Consider the following 21,378-nt stretch of genomic DNA (forward strand, 5'->3'; position numbering starts at 1 on the left):
ATACAGCCACTACTAACTGCCACTATTAGCCGCTTAATTGCAGGGTTTCCCAGCCAGGGGGACCACCTCTATCTCACCAGAAGCAAGCTGGCGGCGGAGAGTGGGTGTCAAGAAGTTGGCAGTGGGTGTCAGGTGAGCCGGTGGCTCATTGGCAACACCAGTCAGTGGACGAGCCATGCAGCGCCCCTGAGGTTGCATGGCTCGGCCGCCTGTAGAACCGGCCCTGGGGAGACAGTACACTACACGGGAAGATAAAGCTGTCCCCACCTTTGACCTGCCACCAGCTTAGTCTCTTTTCTGAGATTATGCCGTGCGTCCCGCAGACACTGTCGGCACTTGGTCCCACCAGCCACCGCGGGGTCTGCGGCACCATATTTACACCACTGGGGGACACGTCCCATTGCCGCGAATGGTGTGCTCGAGCATCTTACACGCAGTGAGTCCTATTTTCGGTTAATGTTTACAGTATATAAATTAAACATTAAATAAAATCAATTTGAAAAAAAAAAATGGCTTTTTAAGCAGGTAACTCATGCGGTTAAAATTCATTTTCTGGCAGTGTTCCTATTTCTTTGTTACAGTCATGTTTTCCCTTTTTTCTAGGAATCTTACTGGAGGCCAGTTGACCGGATGTGTCCTCCATCCTTCCCTGACAATCAATAGACTCGATTGTAAAACATCATTGTGGGTCTCTAAACAGTACTTTGCCTCGAAGCACCTAGATAAGATGAATGCAGCCTTGTTCATTTATATAGAGAGACTGCGCTGATCGGTTCATTTTCGAGATGCACTAACATGGTGTGGAATTGTGTTATCATTTGATCTCTCACTGCTGAGGGTTCTTTTTTCCACAAGTAAAAAAGAAATGGATTGGAAAGCGATCAATGAGTCCCAATGAGTGATAAACGTCCAGCCTATAATTTCCTAACTGTCAATTTTCAAATACAATTTATAATATGACAGCCAGGAGCTGATTAGCTGGACGTTTATCAACCTATCACCTTATCACAACTTAATTCTCAATTACATGTACAAGCAACTACGCATTAGGGACCTTATTCTGGTTCACTCTTTAAGACAAATTCCTTCTCAAATGGACAAAACCATGGACACTGCAGGTGGGGCAGATGTAACTTGTACAGAGAGAATTAGATTTGGGTGGGGTTTTACTTCAAAGTGAGATCTATATTGCAGTGTAAAAATAAAGCAGCCAGTATTTTCCCTGCACAGAAACAAAATAACTCATTCAAATATAACTCTCTCTGCACATGTTACATCTGCCCCACCTGCAGTGCACATGGTTTTGTCCATTTGAGAAGGAATTTGCCTTTGCGAGTGAACCAGAATAAGGGCCTAGGGCCAAGCTTCCCTAACTCAGTGTTCAAGATACTCTAATGGTCCAGGATTTAAGGATATCCATAGGCGAGATGGATAAAAAAAAATTGAGTGAGGTACTAATTAATTCACCTGTGGTCAAGCTTGGTTATCCTTTAAATCTGGATGGGCAAGGGTTAGGGAACATCTGTATTAGGTTTAATTTTTTGGTTTGTGGGGTTCCAACTCCCGTACCTCTGCAAGGTTAGGAAAACAAACCAGCAAGCTACAGATGGAGCGCCTCTCAGCTAGCACTGGGGCATGCCAAAATGCCCCCGCTGGCGAGTGCCGGCTGAGAGGCGATCCATCTAACTGAGACACACGAGCATCCAAGTTTACGGGCGGCGGGGGAAGCAAACCCTGCCCATCTCCACTTCAAGGAGATGGGCAGGGTAAGGGGGGTAAGGGGAGGCGGCCCAGATCAATGGGGACTGGCAGGGAGGCGGCGAGGAGGTCCGTCGGATGGGGACTGCCAGACCCCTCCATCTTTAAGTGCTGTGAGGCAGTAATGCTAACCATTACATCAACAATGTGGCCCCAGAGAGTCAGACAACATTATCCAAGTGACAGCGCTGGTTCCTACCTATTTGTAGGAGAGGGCTGCTGCTTCCCCCATGCCTGAGGATCGGAGGTAAGAAGAAAGCCAGACCCCACCTCGTACCTGCACAAAGACTGACCCTGGCATCCTGATACAGAAAATTCTGACACCCATACCTCTCTCCTAAACCTAAGTCCCCTACCCCACAGCCTAACCCTACCCTCCTCCTTATAAGTGCCTAAAACTGACAACCCCTCTTCACCGCCAAACCCACCCCCACCTACAGCCTAACCATAAGCATATTTCTCAACTGTCCTGATTACAGCAGGACAGTACTGCTATTTGTAGACTGTCCTGTTGTCCTTCACATGGGTGGCAATGCTCTATGAGTGGTGGTGGGGGGTTCAGTTGAGGAGGAGCAGGAGATCACCGCTGCTCTGCAGAGCACCGAGTGATCGCTGAAGAGATGCAGTGCACCCAAGTCCACGCTCATCTGACCCTTAGCTCCATCTTCTATCGGGACTGCCACTCCTTTGGCACAGCCGCACCTGTTTAAAGAATTAAATAAGTTAGGAGGTATGCTTAAGTCCCCCCACTAGTGCCTAAAACTAACCACCCCCTTTTCCTGCCCACACACTAGCCTGCCTTACAAACCTACCAATTGGGTTTCCAGCTGACGGTATTCATGCTCTAGCGCCAGTATTCTGATGGCAATGAGATGCCGTCATCGGTATATTGAACGCCAACATCCAGACTGCCCAGATACTGACCATATCCCATCTGCCTCTGTGATTTGATGTATAATACATCTTGCCAAAATACATCATAACGCAAAAACAGGTTTGCTGTAATTGTCGATAGAAATGAAAGAATAAAAGAAAGCTCGGTAAAACGGGGCATCTCCATACGCGTAACGCTATATGTTCAAATTCAAGATCTACAATTCTAATTTGTCCAGCTTGAAACTAATGTGCATTGAAATGTGTCATTCGGCGCACATGGCCGCCTGCAGGATGTATGGGGGAGGAAGGTGCATTATCCCTGCCTGAAGGTACATAACTAATTTACAACTGACATCCAGTATGTAAGATAGCTGCAGTGTTTGAAATACAGCCTCACAGAATGCATTGCTTATACATGTAGATATATTATATTAATCTTTATCCTCAGGTAAGCAACTCAAACATGTTTATTGTATTTTTTTTAAATATGATGAGCAAGGTCAGGTCCGTTGGCTTCCTGTATGTCCTTACGCATCACATGAAATCTCGTATTAAGACGCACACTGGAGACCTCTAGTTTCTCTAGGCTACTTCTGTATTCTAATAGGCATCACATACTGAATTTCTAAATGTCCTTCAATGTAAATTGTACTCCTTCTCTCTAATGTATGGAGAATTGCCGTCTTTTCATGTAATCATGTCATAGAGATGTTTAAGTGGCAGTAGAAGCTTACTGAACTGTATAAACAACATTTATTGGAACCGTACTTTAACATATCCTATATAATAAAAGGCTTATGCTGCTCCTCGTCTCTATGGGGGCATTCAAGTGTTTTGAGCACCTGCAGCCCCTAGATGGCACCCAACAGAGCAGTTCCTCAGCATATCATCGGACCTAGGGACAAGTGATCACAAGGCTTCCAGTCATTGTGTATTGTCCCTGCTGTGATCTCCAGTGCTGTATAGAGTGAGCTGTGCTGTCTATATGGTATAGTATGTGATCAGCTGTGTGTTTCCAATGGACCCAGCTAGTGTGATCAGCTGTGTGTGTATGATGGACTCGCCAGTGTGATCAGCTGTGTGTGTATGATGGACTCGCCAGTGTGCTCAGCTGTGTGTGTCCAATGGACCCAGCCAGTGTGATCAGCTGTGTGTGTATGATGGACTCGCCAGTGTGATCAGCTGTGTGTGTCTGATGGACTCGCCAGTGTGATCAGCTGTGTGTGTCTGATGAACACGGCCAGTGTGATCAGCTGTGTGTATTCGATGGACCCGGCTAGTGTAATCAGCTGTGTGTGTATGATGGACTCGCCAGTGTGATCAGCTGTGTGTATGATGGACTCGGCAGTGTGATCAGCTGTGTGTGTCTGATGAACCCGGCCAGTGTGATCAGCTGTGTGTATTCGATGGACCCGGCCAGTATGATCAGCTGTGTGTGTCCGATGGACCCGGCCAGTGTGATCAGCTGTGTGTGTGTGATAGACCCGGCAGTGTGATCAGCTGTGTGTGTCCGATGGACCCGGCCAGTGTGATCAGATGTGTTTGTTACATGTGCACAAGCTGATCAGTGTGAAAAAGAAAACAATTATACTTATCTACCCAGGGACCGCTGATCAGTGCTTGGGTCAGGGCTGTTGGTCATTGGGGCTCTGCGCTGCTCATGTGACCCCCAGCTCTCTTTATTGTGCTGGAGGTCACAGCAGGGAGCCCTGATGTCAGTCAACGCTGCTGCAGCTGCGATGACCAATCTTCAGAGTAGATTAATAGAATCAGGGAAGGTTTTGCAGCACTTTCCGTGTGCAGTGGTAGTGGCTCAATGCCTGCGGTGGCGCGTGCGCAGCACAGGATCTGGGTATTTTTTACGAAAAGTACTGCGGCAATGCTGCAGAGAGATTGTCAATTCGCATTGCGAATCTGGGTGATATCCCAGCGCATCACATCTGAGGGTATATTTATGGCTGGATTGGGGTGGGCTCTGGGTGTATTGCTAATGGGTGATTGAGTGCTGATTATGCTTGTCTACATTTTGGGACATGAATGTTCATAAAATGTAGAAATTAAAAGTTCCCACAGTGCCCAATTGGCATTCTGTGCAGGCTGGAACTTGTCACCTCTGCAAAATAGTCCGTTCTCCCAGGAAATCCTATTTGCACAAAATTCCAGCGCAACTTCGCCCTTCTCGATTGCGGAGTTTAAAAATAATTGGAGCTGGACACATACAACATAAGATTATGCTCTGCTGAACTCAGTAATGACCATTCATTTGAATTCCAGAAATACACTGACAATGTGAGTGACATCGACATGCACAGCCTCTAAATCCAGCTACAAGTTGGTACAATAACTGCTGCCTATGCCCGGTGCGTACACGTAACCCTCTATCACTCTATCAAAATTAAATCTACTGCATTTTGGTCAGCGAGAGTTAATAACTGATAAAAAAAAAAATAAGTTCAAACTGGAATGGATTCGTTTTCTTTTAATTAAAGTTTGCTTAATGATATATCTACTACTTAATGCACTAGAGGAAAAATCAATTTTATTTTTCAGAAGTCACTGGCGAGGCAAATAGCTTTTCTTAGAGTTTTTAAAGAGCCATACGTTAAATTTAGAACAAAACAGCAATTACAATCGTTTATTATATATAAAAAACAAACAGAAAAGCCGAAAGCGAGTGCTTTCTAAAACAGTGGGGGTTCTTCAGATCTGATCTCTGCTCTGCTAAATTTCAGAGGCCATCCATCAGGTATGCGCTGCCCAGTGAGAGTGAACTCCTGCCCTGTGCAAGCCTGCGGAACGATTAGCAGGGCTGGCGCAAAGTATCTGGATTGGCGATTCCCTGAAAATGTATTAGCGAGCCGCTAACCATCAAATGATTTTTCTAGTGTGTGCTGTCTGTGCGTAGCCCAGGACTTACTCAGCAGCTGGTATAGAAAGCCGTAGCTGGCATGCCTTCCCCTCAAATGCCTGGGCTTTTTCCCTGACACTACCAGAAAACGGCAGGTACCACCCCCATAAATCAGCTTGCAAACGGCTCCGGATGAAAAAATAAATGTAGCAGGATTTTGTCGCAGGATGGCCTCAGGGATGTGCACTACAGGCCAAACGCATGCACAGTCTATCAATATGAATGTATAATAATGAAAAACCTCAGATTTTTCCGGTTCATATATGTGTGAAAAAACACTATTTTGTAATACAAGTCTGGTCTCTCTTATCCGTGTATTGCAAAAAAACAAAATATTCCGAAAATCATGGTTTTTCAGAATATTTTGGGGTTTTGTGGGGGTGGGGGGTGTTCCCCCCCCCCCCTTTTTTTCCATACTTACCTCATCATCCGATGTTTACGGCGGCCTTCAGGATTCTCTTCGGCGGCATCTATGGTCTCAGGGTTGCATTGTGCGAGTGCGCCATGGATGCCAGGGGACATCATGGACATTGGGGGACCATAGGGGCACCACCAGGGGACCAGGTAAGTATGGGAAGGGGGAAAATTGCAAAATCCGGAAAAATCCGTTATCCAAAATGCTTGTGGTCCCGAGCATTTCAGATAAGGGATACTCAACCTGTACATACACTGTGCACCGTTTACGGTGTTCTATACACAATTAACATACAGACAAATCAAATGATATCACAGATATGGGCTGAATGAGCAGGAGACACAAGTATAAAAGGAGATAAAAAGTATACTGGTGGTGGAGCTGTGAGTAGTCATCTGTAGATAACACTGATACTTGTTATTTGTCTCCTGCTCATTCATTGTATCTGTGTTATAATTTGATTAGTCTGAAATGCTGGCCACACATCAGACCAACTTTCCTCCAACCATCCAACTAGTTGGTTGGTTGGACTGAAAATCTGGTACTGTATGGGGGCAAATGCCAATAAGCAATCTGCTCACAAACTCAGGAAAATGGACAAACACATTCAGTGAAATTGTTTAAATCAAATAGGTCCAACTACTGTACATTGTCTGAGTGACAGTCGTTTTCCATTTTCCGATTTGGGAAACAAATGACTTAGGATGTTATTCTGGTTGGTGCGTAAATGTCCGAATTCTTTCGGAGCGGTCCGCACGCCATGCTGTGCGGACATGGTACGAAGAAACACCCACCGGTCCTCCGCATTTGGACGGACTCACACTTTAAGAAGAGGGCGTGTTTACGGATGACATCCAAACCTTGCGTGTGCGGTGGACACACACATATTCTGCACGGTCTTACAGCGTCTGCACGGTCTTACCGCGCAATACATTTTTCGGTACTCTTTACCTAGAAGGGCGCCCACGATTTTGATCATAGGCATCGCAGGTAAAAAATTGCGTCGGTCGCTTTGCATGCGACCAAAAAATCGCATGCGATGCGACCGACGCGATTACCGCGATTTTACATAGGGAACATTGTTAAATGGGTCAATTGACCCGATTTAACATAGGGAACAATGTTAAATGGCCCACAGACCCCAAATAGCCACCCTGGGCCCCCCCAATTGTTAACGCCACCCCACGATCAACGTGACCCCGAAGCGTGGCGAGCAGCGGCGGTACGCGTCCTCCGACCTTTCACACCCCCACTATCCACGTCGGCGTGGAGTTGAGAATAGAAAGTGTGGCGAGCACAGCGAGCCACAGAGCCCGAAGCGTGGCGAGCACAGCGAGCCCCGCGAGGGGACGCGGATATCTGTGAAGCCCGCGAGGGGACGCGGATACCTGTGAAGGTATCCGCGTCCCCTCACAGGGCTCGCTGCGCTCGCCACACTTTGGGATCTGTGGCTCGCTGCGCTCGCCACACTTTTTATTCTCAACTCCACGCCGACGTGGATAGTGGGGGTATGAAAAGGTCGGAGGACGCGTACCGCCGCCCCTCGCGGGCTTGCTGTGCTCGCCACGCTTTGGGTTCACGTTGATCGTGGGGTGGCGTTAACAATTGGGGGGGCCCAGGGTGGCTATTGGGGGTCTGTGGGCCATTTAACATTGTTCCCTATGTTAAATCGGGTCAATTGACCCATTTAACATTGTTCCCTATGTAAAATCGCGGTAATCGCGTCGGTCGCATCGCATGCGATTTTTTGGTCGCATGCGATGCGATTTTTTTGGTCGCATGCGATGCGACCGACGCGATTTACATTTTAAAATGCATTTCTATGTAAAATCGCGGGCATCGCATCGGTCGCATTGCATGCCATTATAATGGCATGCGATGTACATGCGATGCCCGTGATGGGCGCCCCTCTAGGTAAAGAGTATCCATTTTTCTTTTTATCCCCAAATGTGTGCTGTTATTGGTGAATGTAAAAGTGACATATACATTTATATTAGTGATAGCAAGTTCTGTCCATTGCTTGCAGTGTAAATGTGTGTAAAAAATGCAGCCGTGCTTTTAGTATAGATTTGTGTGTTTTGTAATGGTCCATTTAAGCTGCAATGGTTCCAATTGAAGCAATGAAAATAGTGTAATTAATGAGTAATGAGTAAAGGAGTGGATTGTATTGTGTTCAGCTGACATTGGTTCAGGTGCGGCCGTACTGATTGGGCATTCCGGATGCCTAGCGCATGACCGAGTGGTGTCCGCAAAGCAATACTTGCTTATGAAGACCGCATATTTCCTGCCTTTTGGTTCATGTGCAGTCGGTGTTCTGTCCGAATGCACGCCTACCAGAATTAGTACACTCCCTCGTGTACGCCCATGTTTACGCCCAGTTTAGCCCACTTTGAAAACTATGCCCCTGTGTAGTTCCGAATGACGCCCATATTACGCCCATATTTCCCGAGTGAATGTGGTGCACTTTTCTGTACGGTATTAGTGAGAACGAGTACGGAGACGTTGCGTGGCACATGCGCATAGCGTTGCCCACGCATGTGCAGACGGCTAAAATAAGCCATCCGAAAGAATTCGGAAAATTATGCATCGACCAGAATAAGGCCCTTAATCACAAATTACATTTCCTACATTTTCCTATCCAGTACCAGATTTTTATTCCACCCAACCAACTAGTTGGTCTGTTGGTTGTGTGGCCAGCAAAAGTTCTTTGTGTATAGAACACCGTAACAGGTGCACAGCATTATCTATTTACTAGGGGTATTTAAACCCCAACATTTGGACTAGCAACACCACCTTGAAAAAGCTGCAACCGCAGCGAAACGGTTCAGCATTATCTACAGGTGACTACTCACCAACTTCACCATTACACCCAGAGACATTGCATCCCTTCATATTGTGCCCGGACCAGCCTCTGACGCAAGCATCTCTACTTCCCTGTGTTCATTCTGGTCAACTATACAGCGCTTCACAGTGGACTCTCATTCCTCCCACCACTGCAGGCCACAAAGAACAAAGGGGGAAATAACCATCTCCACAAGGCCACGGAAAGAGTCAAATCCTCGTACACTCCCTGCGGATTGCTTTTCAAGTGAGACATCACCAAGAATGGGCAATTATTTCCAACAGGTTTCACAGACCCATGGGTGAATATACTGTACAAATTATTCATGGACTGAGTTGCTTAGTCACCTGTATCACATATCACTATATATTTTTTTTAAATATTGTTTTTATACATTAATATCATTGCATACTGTATATTATGTAAAAAAAAAAAACTTTTTACAATGACTTGTTTACAATGACGCTGTTACACATATTTTAGCACAGTATCACCCTGCCCTCATGTTTTATGCCCCAAAAATATGCGGTGTCTGTATATTCGCTGTATTGTTCCACACTCTCTTTTACTATATTACAATGCATAGTGTCAGCTCTCTCTTTACATAACCTGAAGTAAAAAAAAAATCAATTTCTATACCCAATAGATGAAGTCACTAGTTTTAAAAAGGTCAGTAAATGCTGTCAGCCAGCTGCTGTACAGGCCATAAGAAACATGTTGTTTGAAGGAAACATTATTAGAACAAGAAAACATGCATGTCTAATGCTTCGGGGAAGGAAGTGTGTGTCTCATATCGTACAGTTGGGAATGAGCGTGTTTTAAAGCAGGTTATAAGTCATTCAGGATTTGTGTCTTGAAAGCCTCTCTATCTGGAGAAGTACTATATATTAAACACAACCAGGGCGGCCATCATGGGGGGGCTGCCAGGACTCCAGTACCAGGTCCATACGGGAAAGGGGCCCAGTACTGTAGTCCATCAATTGTAATTTGTCATAAACAAAGTTTACATTTCCCTTGAAGCAATGTAGAGATAGAGTAGTGCTGCCATCTTTGCAGATCCCAGAGGTCTCACCAGGCATGCCAGGGTTTTGAGAAGGGGTGCCTGCCAATTTTGTTAGCCACTGGCCACACAGTTTCTTATGGCAGCCCTGAGCACAGCATTTACTAAGCAGCAGTGATATTTCATGTTTCTATCTTCTTGGAACATTCTTCTGGTACCACTGGCATAGGAATGGCCTTCGTCGGGGTACCCGGTGATAGTCATCATCAATGGTATCATTGATAGTACACCTTGTTGTTGTGTAACCCTCTGCAAGAGAACCATTGATGATTTCTCCCACTGATGGTCACTCCTGATTTACAATTCAGTAGCCTGTTGGTCAATGAGAGCCTGAGGGTGGGGCTTACCAGGACTGACAGGGTTGGAGCTAATCGTAGCACTTTGTAAAAAAGAAACATAAATATTTATTGCTTCTGCATCATCGATGGAGGGAAGTAATCTGGTTTTCCTCCATCGATGGCAAAAGTCTTCAACATTGGCCATAGGCCATCAATGATTTTGAACATGTGCTTTTGAGATAACGGAGGGCGAAGGGTTCAATTTGATTTAGTGATTGCAGGGGGATGCATGTCTATACATATACACAATATGGCCCTTATTCTGATCGCTTCGCTTGGACCCAAATTCGGCCAGTGTATGTTGTTCATATACACATGCGTATAAACATTTCTGTGCATGTCTGTACGCAGGGAGCAAGCAAACTCAGCAAGAAGTCTGGTCACCGAGTGCTCGCTCATGGCCTTCTGAGCAGGAAGACGGACAGGGGCATTGTGGCCTGATCAGGGTAACTACCATATTCGCACACCCTGCATTTCATGGACCTTCCCATGAAAACACAGGGCGTGCGTATGGAAATGCAGTCATGACGTGCGTGTGGGGGACAGACAGCTGATGTCGGATATCAGCTGCCCGCCCATATCCCTGCTTTTCTTCGCTCAAATATACGAGTGGCCTAGAAAACTTGTGCATGGGCGAGTGCTTTCCACATCATTCGATGGTCGCTGATCATCGAATGATGGGGGGAGGTTCCCACAGGCATTCGAATGGACGTTCACATCAAACATCCGTTCGCATGCCAACCGGCTGAATTTGGAGTATAAATGGGTGGCATCAGCGATCCATTCGGTAGGCGGGGTTTGGTACATTCACTTTGGCCCGTGCACTGGTCCGAGCAAAGCGATCAGAATAAGGGCCAATATACTAGAAGTGTAAGTGTATGTGCTCAGCATGGAAATACACATTACGTCCCACAAAAAAATCTAACGCTGTCATTTATTGGTTTTGGGTTAATGATTCTTACCTTCATAAAATATTTTGAAGCCATGTGCGCTAACTGCGAAGTCACTGGTCAAACGCAACGAGAATACGGATCCCGTACTCGTTACAGGAGGCGGAAGGTGGAATCCCGTAATCCTGAAATACGAAGAATAAATATACTTAGTGCCTCATGTTAGTAAATTTCTTTGATTTCTCTAATTGTCTACAGAACAGTACATATAACAGTAATATACTGTGATCGGTCATCAGTTACTTACATATTGTCAGCTCCACTATTGCTAAGGAATGTTAAAATTATGTCTACAAGGTTCCCGCACTATTACCTACGAGTTCCCACCCTTAGGGGCAGATTCGGACAGAATATATTTACATAGGCACAAATAGCGTGCCTTAGCACACAGCACATTGGCAGATACAAATTCAATAACCTGACTTGTACTGATCTTACTTATTGATTAACATATTGATCAACACCTGTTGTCTTGGTACTAATGTCCAAGTAGTATTTAGTGTGATGAAAAACACCTAGATCGTTTATACGTAATAAATGCGTTTTTTTCGCTTCACTTAATACTACTTGGAGGAAAACAGGAAAACAAGAGTAAAAAGACTTACCTAGAGGACACATACATTGGTCCAATGTACATACATAGTTACATAGTAGTATATGGCTGAATAAAGACTTGAATCCATCTAGTTCAACCTCGGTTTTAGTCAGTATAATCTGTTATTTTATCCCATAGTTGTACTTAGTGCTTTCTGATGTCATAAAGGACAGATTATGATTATTGTTAGTAAACCTGGATGTTGTTGTCCAATAGATGTTTGTCCAATCTCATTTTAAATGTATTTATTGTGTCTGCCGACACCACCTCTCCAGGCACAGAGTTCCACAGTTTTGCTGCCCTGACCGTAAAAAAAAAAAAATGTCCTTCTAAGTGAACGAAATCTTCTTTCTTTTAATCTAAACTCATGCCCGCGTGTCCTAGAGTCCTTCCTTACAGTAAAATGGCTCCTGACAGTTCCTTATATTGGCCCCTGATATATTTGGACATGTTAAGCATGTCCCCCCTTAAGCGTCTCTTCTCTAGTGTAAACAATCCCAATTTGTTCAACCTGTCCTCATAGCTTAAATTCTCCATTCCATTTATTAGCTTTGTTGCTCTTCTTTGGATTTTTTCCAGTTATATGATGTATTTTTTAGGGTGAGGGGCCCAGAATTGAACTCCATATTGCAGATGTGGTCTAACCAATGCTTTGTACAGTGGCATGATTACTTTCGAGTCCCTAGTTTCCATACCTCTTTTTATACATGCTAGTATCCGGTTGGCCTTATTTGTTGCTATTTGACATTGAGCTCTACACCCTAGTTTGCTATCAATTATGACCCCTAAGTCTTTTTCAGTTTCTGAGTTACCCAATGCCTCCCCGCTTAGGTTATAGCTAGCACATTGGTTATGTCTCCCAAGATGCATAACCTTGCATTTATCCACATTGAACCTCATTTTCCACTTTTTTGCCATCTACCTCATCTAATTTATTGAGATTGTTTTGAAGCATGGAGATATCCTCAGTTGATCTAATTATTTTGCTCAGTTTTGTATCATTTGCAAAGATGGAAACATTGCTGAGTATTCCCACTCCAATATCGTTATTAAATATGTTAAATAAAATGGGCCCTAGTACCGACCTCTGTGGCACTCCGCTTAGTACTGGTATCATATTTGATACTGCGCCATTCACAGCCACTCTCTGTTCTCTATTGCACAGCCAGTTCCCTACCCATCTACAAATTCTTACCCCTAGCCCAAGTTCCTCCATTTATTTAACAACTTCTTGTGTGGTACTGTATCAAAAGCTTTTGCAAAATCCAAGAAGACCACATCTACTGCGTTTCCATTATCAATGTTTTTGCTGACATCCTCATAGAATCCTAGCAATTTTGTTTGGCATGAGTGATTTTTCACAAACCCATGTTGGTTAATACTAATTAAGTTATGAAGATCTAAATATTTTAGGATACCATCCCTTAAAAACTCCTCAAATATTTTACCCACTATGGATGTTAAACTCATAGGTCTGTAGTTAGCTGGGTCGTCCCTTTTTCCTTTCTTGAATATTGGTACTACCTCTGCTATTCTCCAGTCCTTTGGTACCTTACCCGATGTAAGTGAGTTTTCAAAAACATAATAAAGAGGGGTCGCTATTTCCTCCCTTAATTCCATTAGAACCCTAGGATGAATCCCATCTGGGCCTGTAGATTTGTTTGTATTGATTTTGCTGAACCGCGATTTTATCTCATCTGTCCTGAAATCGATATTAAGCTCTAGCTTGTTCATCCCATTTGTGGTACCGGTATGCTCCTCTGTCTGCTCATCCCTAGTAAACACTGATGAGAAAAACTCGTTGAACAGTTCTGCTTTTCCTTTATCCTCTGTACAGCTTTTTCCGTTGGTATTGGTTAATGGGCCTAAGTTTTATTTAATTATTCATTTACTATTGATGTATTTGAAAATCTTTTTTGGATTGGTTATGCTCTCGTCAGCTATACTTTCTTCATTCTCCCTTTTAGCTACTTTGATCACCCTTTTACAAATTTTATTTAATTCTTTGTGCTTAGTGAACGCCTCTTCATTCATATTATCCTTGTAAAATGTAAATGCTTGTGTCTTATTGTTAATTGCTGTCCTAACTTTTTTGTCCATCCATGATGGTTTTTTCGGTACTTATGTATTATCTGGACTCCCATGTTAAATGCACCCCATTTTTTCATACCCCTACTATCCAACTACGCATGGAGTTGATTTTATATAGTGTGGCGAGCGCAGCGAGCCACCGTGCCCGAAGCGTGGTGAGCGCAGAGAGCCCCGCGAGGGGACGCGGTCTCATAAGAAAAACGGGAGTCCAGATATTACATAAGTACCGTTTTTTCTTATTAATTTTACCCTCATTGCATTTTGGGATGTATTTTATGGTTATTGATTTGAGTACATTTTTCAGTGTATCCCACATTTCCTCTGCATTTTCCCCCTCAAATAACTCTTTCCACTCAATTTCTTTTAAAGAGCCCCTAAATAATTTCAAGTTAGCTCTCCTAAAGTTTAATATTTTTGCTGGTCCTGTATGTTGTAGTTTACAGAAGTTGATTTCAAGTGAGACCATATTATGGTCACTGTTACCCAGATGTTCTATTACTTTGGTATTTGAAACTAAATCTACGTTGTTAGTTAGTACTAAATCCAATAATGCCCCGTTATGTGTCGATGTTTCAACCGTTTGTGTAATAAACTGATCCTTTAGTAAGTTTAGGAACCCGCTGCTTTTTGCTGACTTACCCGTTTCATTTGTCCAGTCGATATTTGGAAAGTTTAAATCCCCCATAATTAATACCTGGCCCTGATCCGACGATTTTTTTATTTGGGTTTAAAAGTAGAGACACATCACTTTCATTAATGTTAGGTGGTCTGTAGCATACCCCTATTAAAATAGTATTATTAGATTTTTTGTTATTTTCACTTATCTCTGCCCACACTGCCTCAGTATTATCTTCATATTTTTTTACACAACATTTTTTATTTGATAGTATATAACAAATGTGATCGATGCTGGCATTTTTAACGGATATTGGCCTTTATTCTGGTTCAACCGCAAAGGCAAATTCCTTCTTAAATGGACAAAACCATGTGCACTGCAGGGGGGGCAGATGTAACATGTGCAGAGAGAATTAGATTTGGGTGAGTTATTTTTTTTTCTGTGCAGAGAAAATACTGACTGATTTATTTTTACACTGCAATATAGATCTCACTTTGAAGTAAAACCCCACCCAAATCTGACTCTCTCTTTGCACAAGTTACATCTGCCCCACCTGCAGTGTACATGGTTTTGTCCATTTGAGAAGGGATTTGCCTTTGCGAGTAAACCAGAATAAGGGACATTGGGGTTTATTCTAGTTCATTCTTTCTGACAAAATCCTTCTTAGATGGACAAAACCATGTGCACTGCAGGGGGGCAGATGTAACATGTGCAGAGAGAATTAGATTTGGGTAAGTTATTTTGTTTCTGTGCAGGGTAAATACTGGCTGCTTTATTTTACACTGCAATATAGATCTCACTTTGAAGAAAAACCCCACCCAAATCTAATTCTCTCTGCACAAGTTACATCTGCCCCACCCGCAGTGCACATGGTTTTGTCCATCTAAGAAGGATTTTGTCAGAAAGAATGAACTAGAATAACCCCCATTGTGCGCATATCTCACAGAGATGATGCCACTCAAAGAGCTAAGTTATTATTTCAAGTTTAAATTTGTATACTAAAACTAATTTATTTTTATTAATAAGTATATCATTTTATTTTAGGAGAAAATCAGTTTCTTTAGTAAGAAGCACTAATATAATAATTCACATGCATCATAAATGTATCAACAAATGTACAAATATAATTGTATCCTAAAACATGAGGTGGATCAAAAAAGCTATTCGTCAGCTGTACGTACCGCTTGTCAGAAGCCATCAGATGACAGCGGCGTTCAGTGTATACTCACCACCGTATGGTAACAGCAGAAATAAGCTATTTACAGCTTTCCCCTCCAGGTGTGACATTCCATCTACACTGGAAAAATTAAATACATACCAAGTCCAGCTCCTATGTTTTCCATGGGAAACACGTGCATGATATGAATAAGCCTCCATGAATATGGAATCTTCCCTTTGATTTATGACATTGTCTGATTTCCAGTGTAAATATTTTTTATTCTGTGAACATTTTTTTTTAGAATTTTTTTTACTTTTTAATTTTTTTTTCTTTTTTTTTATCCACCTCACGTTTTAGGATACAAGTATGGACATTTATTTACAGTTTCATATATAGCGCACACATATTCCTCAGCGCTTTACAGAGAATATTAGAGTATTCATATCAGTCCCTGCCCCAATGGAGCTTACAATCTATGTTCCCTACCACACATATACACACACACACACACACAGACATTCTATGGTTAATTTGTTGGGAGCCAATTAGCCTACCAGTATATTTTTGGATTGTGGGAGGAAACCGGAGTACCCGGAGGAAACCCACACAAGCACGGGGAGAATATACAAACTCTACACAGTTAGGGCCATGGTGGGGATAGAACCCATGACCTCAGTGCTGTGAGGCAGTAATGCTAACCATTATACCATCCATACTGTCCCATGGTCTAGACTGACTTTTATTACGGCCGCCATATGCTGAATTTGGGGCCGGTAATGCGATGTCAGCCGACCGCCCAGATCAGGTATTGCCACGCCTGCATTCGTAGGGGAATGCCCAGCGTCTTTAAGGGGATGCCCATAAAGCACATAGGGCTAGATGCACTAAGCTTCAAAAGTGATAAAAAGCAGAGTGATAAACAGCCAGCCAATCAGCTCCTGTCTGACATTTTTCAAACACAGTCTGTTACTTGTAATGCAGGAGCTGATAGGATGGCTGTTTATCAGTTCTTAACCGGCTCCTATATTTGTGCAGATCTTGATATATTGATACATTTATGATGTGTGTGATTTATTATATTATTGCTTCTTACTAAATAAATTGATGTTTTTTTTTATAAAATAAAATACCTGTAATATATACTTATTAATTTGGTATTGCATCAGTCTTGTCTTATCGGTACAGTGCAGTGAAATTGAGAATTAGTATATATGTTTGGAGCCTCCAGGAGGTATTTTGATTGTAGTAACACAAAATAATTTTCGCTCTGCTGTTCTATTTTTACATTTCGAATTGAACATATTTCTAGAAACTGCGCCTAAAAATTTGTTTTGAATTTTAAAGTTGTGCAACATTTCAGAGCAAAATAACTTTTGTAAGCGCATCAATCTTTTTTCTCGCAGACCTCAGACGGCCGGAGAACTTTCATGGGAAAATGTCGTTATTTATGAAATTTTTGGGTACTCTTTACCTAGCACGGCGCCCACGATTTTGATCGTGGGCATCGCAGGTAAAAAAATCGCGGGCATCGCGGGCATTAAATGCACTAAAAATCGGGTGCGACGCGACCGACGCGATACCCGCGATTTCCCATAGGGAACAATGTTAAATGTCTCAATTGACCCGATTTTCATGTTCAATGCCTCAATTGACCCGATTTTTCCATAGGAAACAATGTTAAATGGCCCACAGAGGCCAAATAGCCACCCTGAAGTGTGAAATGGCCCCCACAATTGTTAACGCCACCCCACGATCAACGTGAACCCAAAGCGTGGCGAGCGCAGCGAGCCCGCGAGGGGCGGCGGTACGCATCCTATGACCTTTTCATACCCCCACTATCCACGTCGGCGTGGAGTTGAGAATAGAATAGTGTAGCGAGCGCAGCGAGCCACCGAGCCCGAAGCGTGGCGAGCGGACGCGGATACCTTCACAGGTAAACGCGTCCCTTCGCGGGCTTCACAGGTATCTGCTGCGCTCGCTACGCTTCGGGCTCGGTGGCTCGCTGCGCTCGCCACACTATTCTATTCTCAACTCCACGCCGACCTTGATAGTGGGGGTATGAAAAGGTCGTAGGAAGCGTACCGCTGCGCTCGCCACGCTTCGGGTTCACGTTGATCGTGGGGTGGCGTTAACAATTGTGGGGGCCATTTCACACTTCAGGGTGCCTATTTGGCCTCTGTGGGCCATTTAACATTGTTTCCTATGGAAAAATCGGGTCAATTGAGGCATTGAACAGGAAAATCAGGTCAATTGAGACATTTAACATTGTTCCCTATGGGAAATCGCGGGCATCGCGTCGGTCGCGTCGCACCTGATTTTGTAGTGCATTCAATGCCTGCGATGGCCGCCGTGCTAAGTAAAGAGTACCAATTTTTGCTCTTAACTATATGTATTTTAGTGCAATATTCAGAACAGGAAAAGAGCAAAACTTGATTGATTTCCTTTTGGGGAAAGCAGCCAACCAACATTTGTGTTTACATCCATTCCAATCCGATGCCGCAGTGCGAGATAAATTATTCATCGTCTTCAATAACAGTTACATCTGAACAGAGCAGGTGGAATTTATCAACATTTCCCTCTCATTTATCATGCCTTAATTAATTGTTCCCATTTGTTTTTTGACAGCTAAAAATACGATTTACCGTACCTTGAGACAGTGATAGAATGAGGGGAATCTATCAATAAAGAAAGAAAAAAATACACTGATCATAGGAATATGCAATCAAATGCATTAAATAATGACTTGGGGATAAATAACATAGGGATCAATAAATACCAAGAAAGTTCTACTTTAAAAGTGAAGGGAATAAGCGCAGTCAAGGTTACAGTACGTAAGGGGACTCGCAAACCCAGTAAGTATCCTCACAATGGGATACATTTACTAAGTATAGTGGGACCCTGCTCCTCCCACTATATAACTCTCGATGTTCTAGACCTGTATCCTCACAATGGGATACATTTTCTAAGATGGGAGTTCATTAGATAAAATATCTTAGTAAATTTACCTCTATGTATCCTCACATTTGTCTTCTAAGGAATCATAATTTACCATGCAATGTGACCAAGCGTACCAAGCCTATTAATGTTGTTTTACAGGTTACAGGGTATTTAAGTGAAGCCTTATTTAGTGGCAGCACAGGGTCAGTGACATCTTGTGCGGCTAGGTGCTTAACTAAAATAGTTGTGTAGCTTTGAAGATTGGTGGCATGGAAGTCCTCCGCTTGTGTAACTTTGGGGGCGTGTCCTCACAGGAAGCTCCAACCTCCAGTTATATCACTCTGAAGATGTGTCCTGAATTACTGGAGATGATAGGCTAGACCCTGAAACTCAACGAACCATCAGTTACTTACCGCAGAGAAAATGTGTATAATTGTATATATGTACAATGTATAGCACCTTGTACTGTATATAACTATATACTGTATACGTGTTATGTTATTTATATAGCACTTTGTATTTATGTTTACAATGTATAATGTTAATTATACAGCATTTTTCTCCTAGTACGACTTAGGGCGGATGGCTCCTGTATGCGCACTGAACCGTGCACATATGTGGTCATACGATAATCGATCAGGCTGTCAATTCACAACCCGGGGAGTGGGTCTGGATTACCTCCACAGAAACAATCGTTGGTCTTCAACTCTCTATCCCACAACCCAACTGTTCAGGTGGTAGAACCACATCCTGTCCAAAACAATTAGTTTTTGAGTTACTCCATTGCAAGGAAAGTGCAGTCACTAAACTAGATTATACGAATCGTAACTCTAAACACTCCCAAATTGCTTAATGGAGAAATACTATCACATTATTTAAAGTGGCAGCACTCAAAGCCCCTCATGGTTCAATATCCCTCGGTGCTTATAATGTCAGACTTACCTTGAGAAGAATTCAAAGGACTTTTTATTTTGTTTAAAATCTAACTTTACATTGTAAAGAGGAAGTAAAATAATCCCCCTTGGTAAGCTAATTGCAATGCAAAAAAAAAAAAAAAGGATTACTTTCAATGTTATGTTATCCTTGAAAATATTAACTGTCTTATCCAATTTTGCTTGGCGGTGATTACAAATGACTGTTCTCATCAAATCTCTCTTTATCTATGTTTCTTTTGAAAAATGTGATCAGATCCCTTTAGCTGACAGTTTATAGAAGAAAAAAATTGAAGAAGCGACTACGTAACATGCAAATTTCATATCTATATATATATAAAGTGTAACTTCTCACCTCTATGAGGTGAAGTACCTCCACTGACCACTAGAGACCACTCCACGGACCAAAAGAATACTTTGTGTGCTTAAAGTTGTCATAACATAAATTAAAAGCAATTTTTGCAGGGACACTGATCTGTTTCAAACTTGCTGGATATGGAGAGAGGGAACTATGAAGGACAGGGATTGGAGGTAGAAGCAGATAGGGGGTGGGTGAAGAGTTTGTGGGCTAAAAACTGTCACAGCTCAAGGTGAAAGTAAAAACTGTCACCGTTCAAAATTAAAGTACCTTGCAGAAGCCGTCATTTTGACAGGCGTTGAAATTGTACACTATAAAGCACAAATACTGTTCAATCAGAATCAGAATTATTAACATAGGAGGCCATTTTGAAACGGATTGATAATCTGCCATATGGCAGGTGCAAAATTGAAAAGTGCGACCGATGGTACCATATGAACATGCACAAGGCTGTATGGTTGCTGAAAGTGCCATGTCCGCTCTTGCACTGTGGATTCAGGAGTAGACACCATTCACAGTGGGATTTCACTCTGGTGGGGCAACTGCTATCTGGTCGCAGGGCTCTGCAAATTAGCATAGAAGCGATCAAGTCCAAATAACCCCATTGTCTTAGGCACTACTACAGCAAAGATTTGAAAGCAGTTGCAGCAGGTAACGCTCAAAACCAAGTCTTTAGACCATTGTTTCCCAAACTTGGTCCTCAAGGCTTACGAGCAGTGCAGGTTTCAGTGATATCCATGTTTTGAGCCCAGATGGTTACAACCAAATAACAGAGGTTCTGATCACGGGCCTAATTCAGCATCAGTTGTAGTTTTGCTCCCTCTAGCATGCAAGGGGGTGTCCAACACCATGCAAAGCCACACTGCATGCTGGTTCCCTCCCAAAGAGATGATTGCCAAATACTGAACTCTCATTTCTAATTTGCGAGCACTTCGCTATACAATGAAACACTCACACACATTAAGGGTAGTTCCCTGGCTGCGCAGCTGAGTTGCAAAGCCAGTTGTTGGGCCACCATGGTTTGGGTCTCAGCGGCTGTGTGCGTGAATTCACGCAGCTGCCGTGGTCCATCCCACAAACGGTCCAGACATACCTGCATTGTCTGGACCACTCCTCTGCAATTCCACCTTTCCAACTATTCGCCACAAAACATGCACTGTGTGGGGGTCCTGAGGACTATGGTTGGGAACCATTGCCTTAGACCAGGGGTGGGGAACCTTTAGGGGGCCAAGGGCCGTTTCCATTGGTTGAAAATGGCTCGGCCGTTTAAAAAAAAAAAAAAACTTACAAATTGCCCTGCGGCAGCCATCCCACACTATGGTGGCTGCCGCAGTTTGAGAGTCGCCGGGCTGTGTGGTCCGGCGGTTGTGCAAGGAGTCTGAAACAGGGAAAATCTTGCGAGAGGTCGGTAACTCTCGCAAGATTTCCCCTGTACTTGACCCCTTCACAGCTGCCGGGAGGGTGGGTGGGCCACAAAGACCGGCTGCGGGGGCCGTATACGGACTGCGATCCAAAGGTTCCCCGCCGCTGCCTTACACGGTAT

General features: G+C 43.3%; 1 protein-coding gene across 6 annotated transcripts in view; it reads right to left on the reverse strand.

Annotated features, from left to right (window-relative positions):
* The window catches only part of CSMD3 (CUB and Sushi multiple domains 3), a 969,186-nt gene that overhangs the window by 807,036 nt on the left and 140,772 nt on the right, over positions 1-21,378 (reverse strand). For all 6 annotated transcript variants that reach the window (XM_083186712.1, XM_083186713.1, XM_083186711.1 and 3 more), the window contains exon 3: positions 11,160-11,272. In XM_083186712.1, the coding sequence (XP_083042838.1) occupies positions 11,160-11,272 (113 nt within the window). The remainder of the gene's footprint in view (positions 1-11,159; positions 11,273-21,378) is intronic.

Source organism: Crinia signifera, chromosome 5 (assembly GCF_055691185.1).
Source record: "Crinia signifera chromosome 5, ASM5569118v1, whole genome shotgun sequence".
Lineage (NCBI taxonomy): Eukaryota > Metazoa > Chordata > Amphibia > Anura > Myobatrachidae > Crinia > Crinia signifera.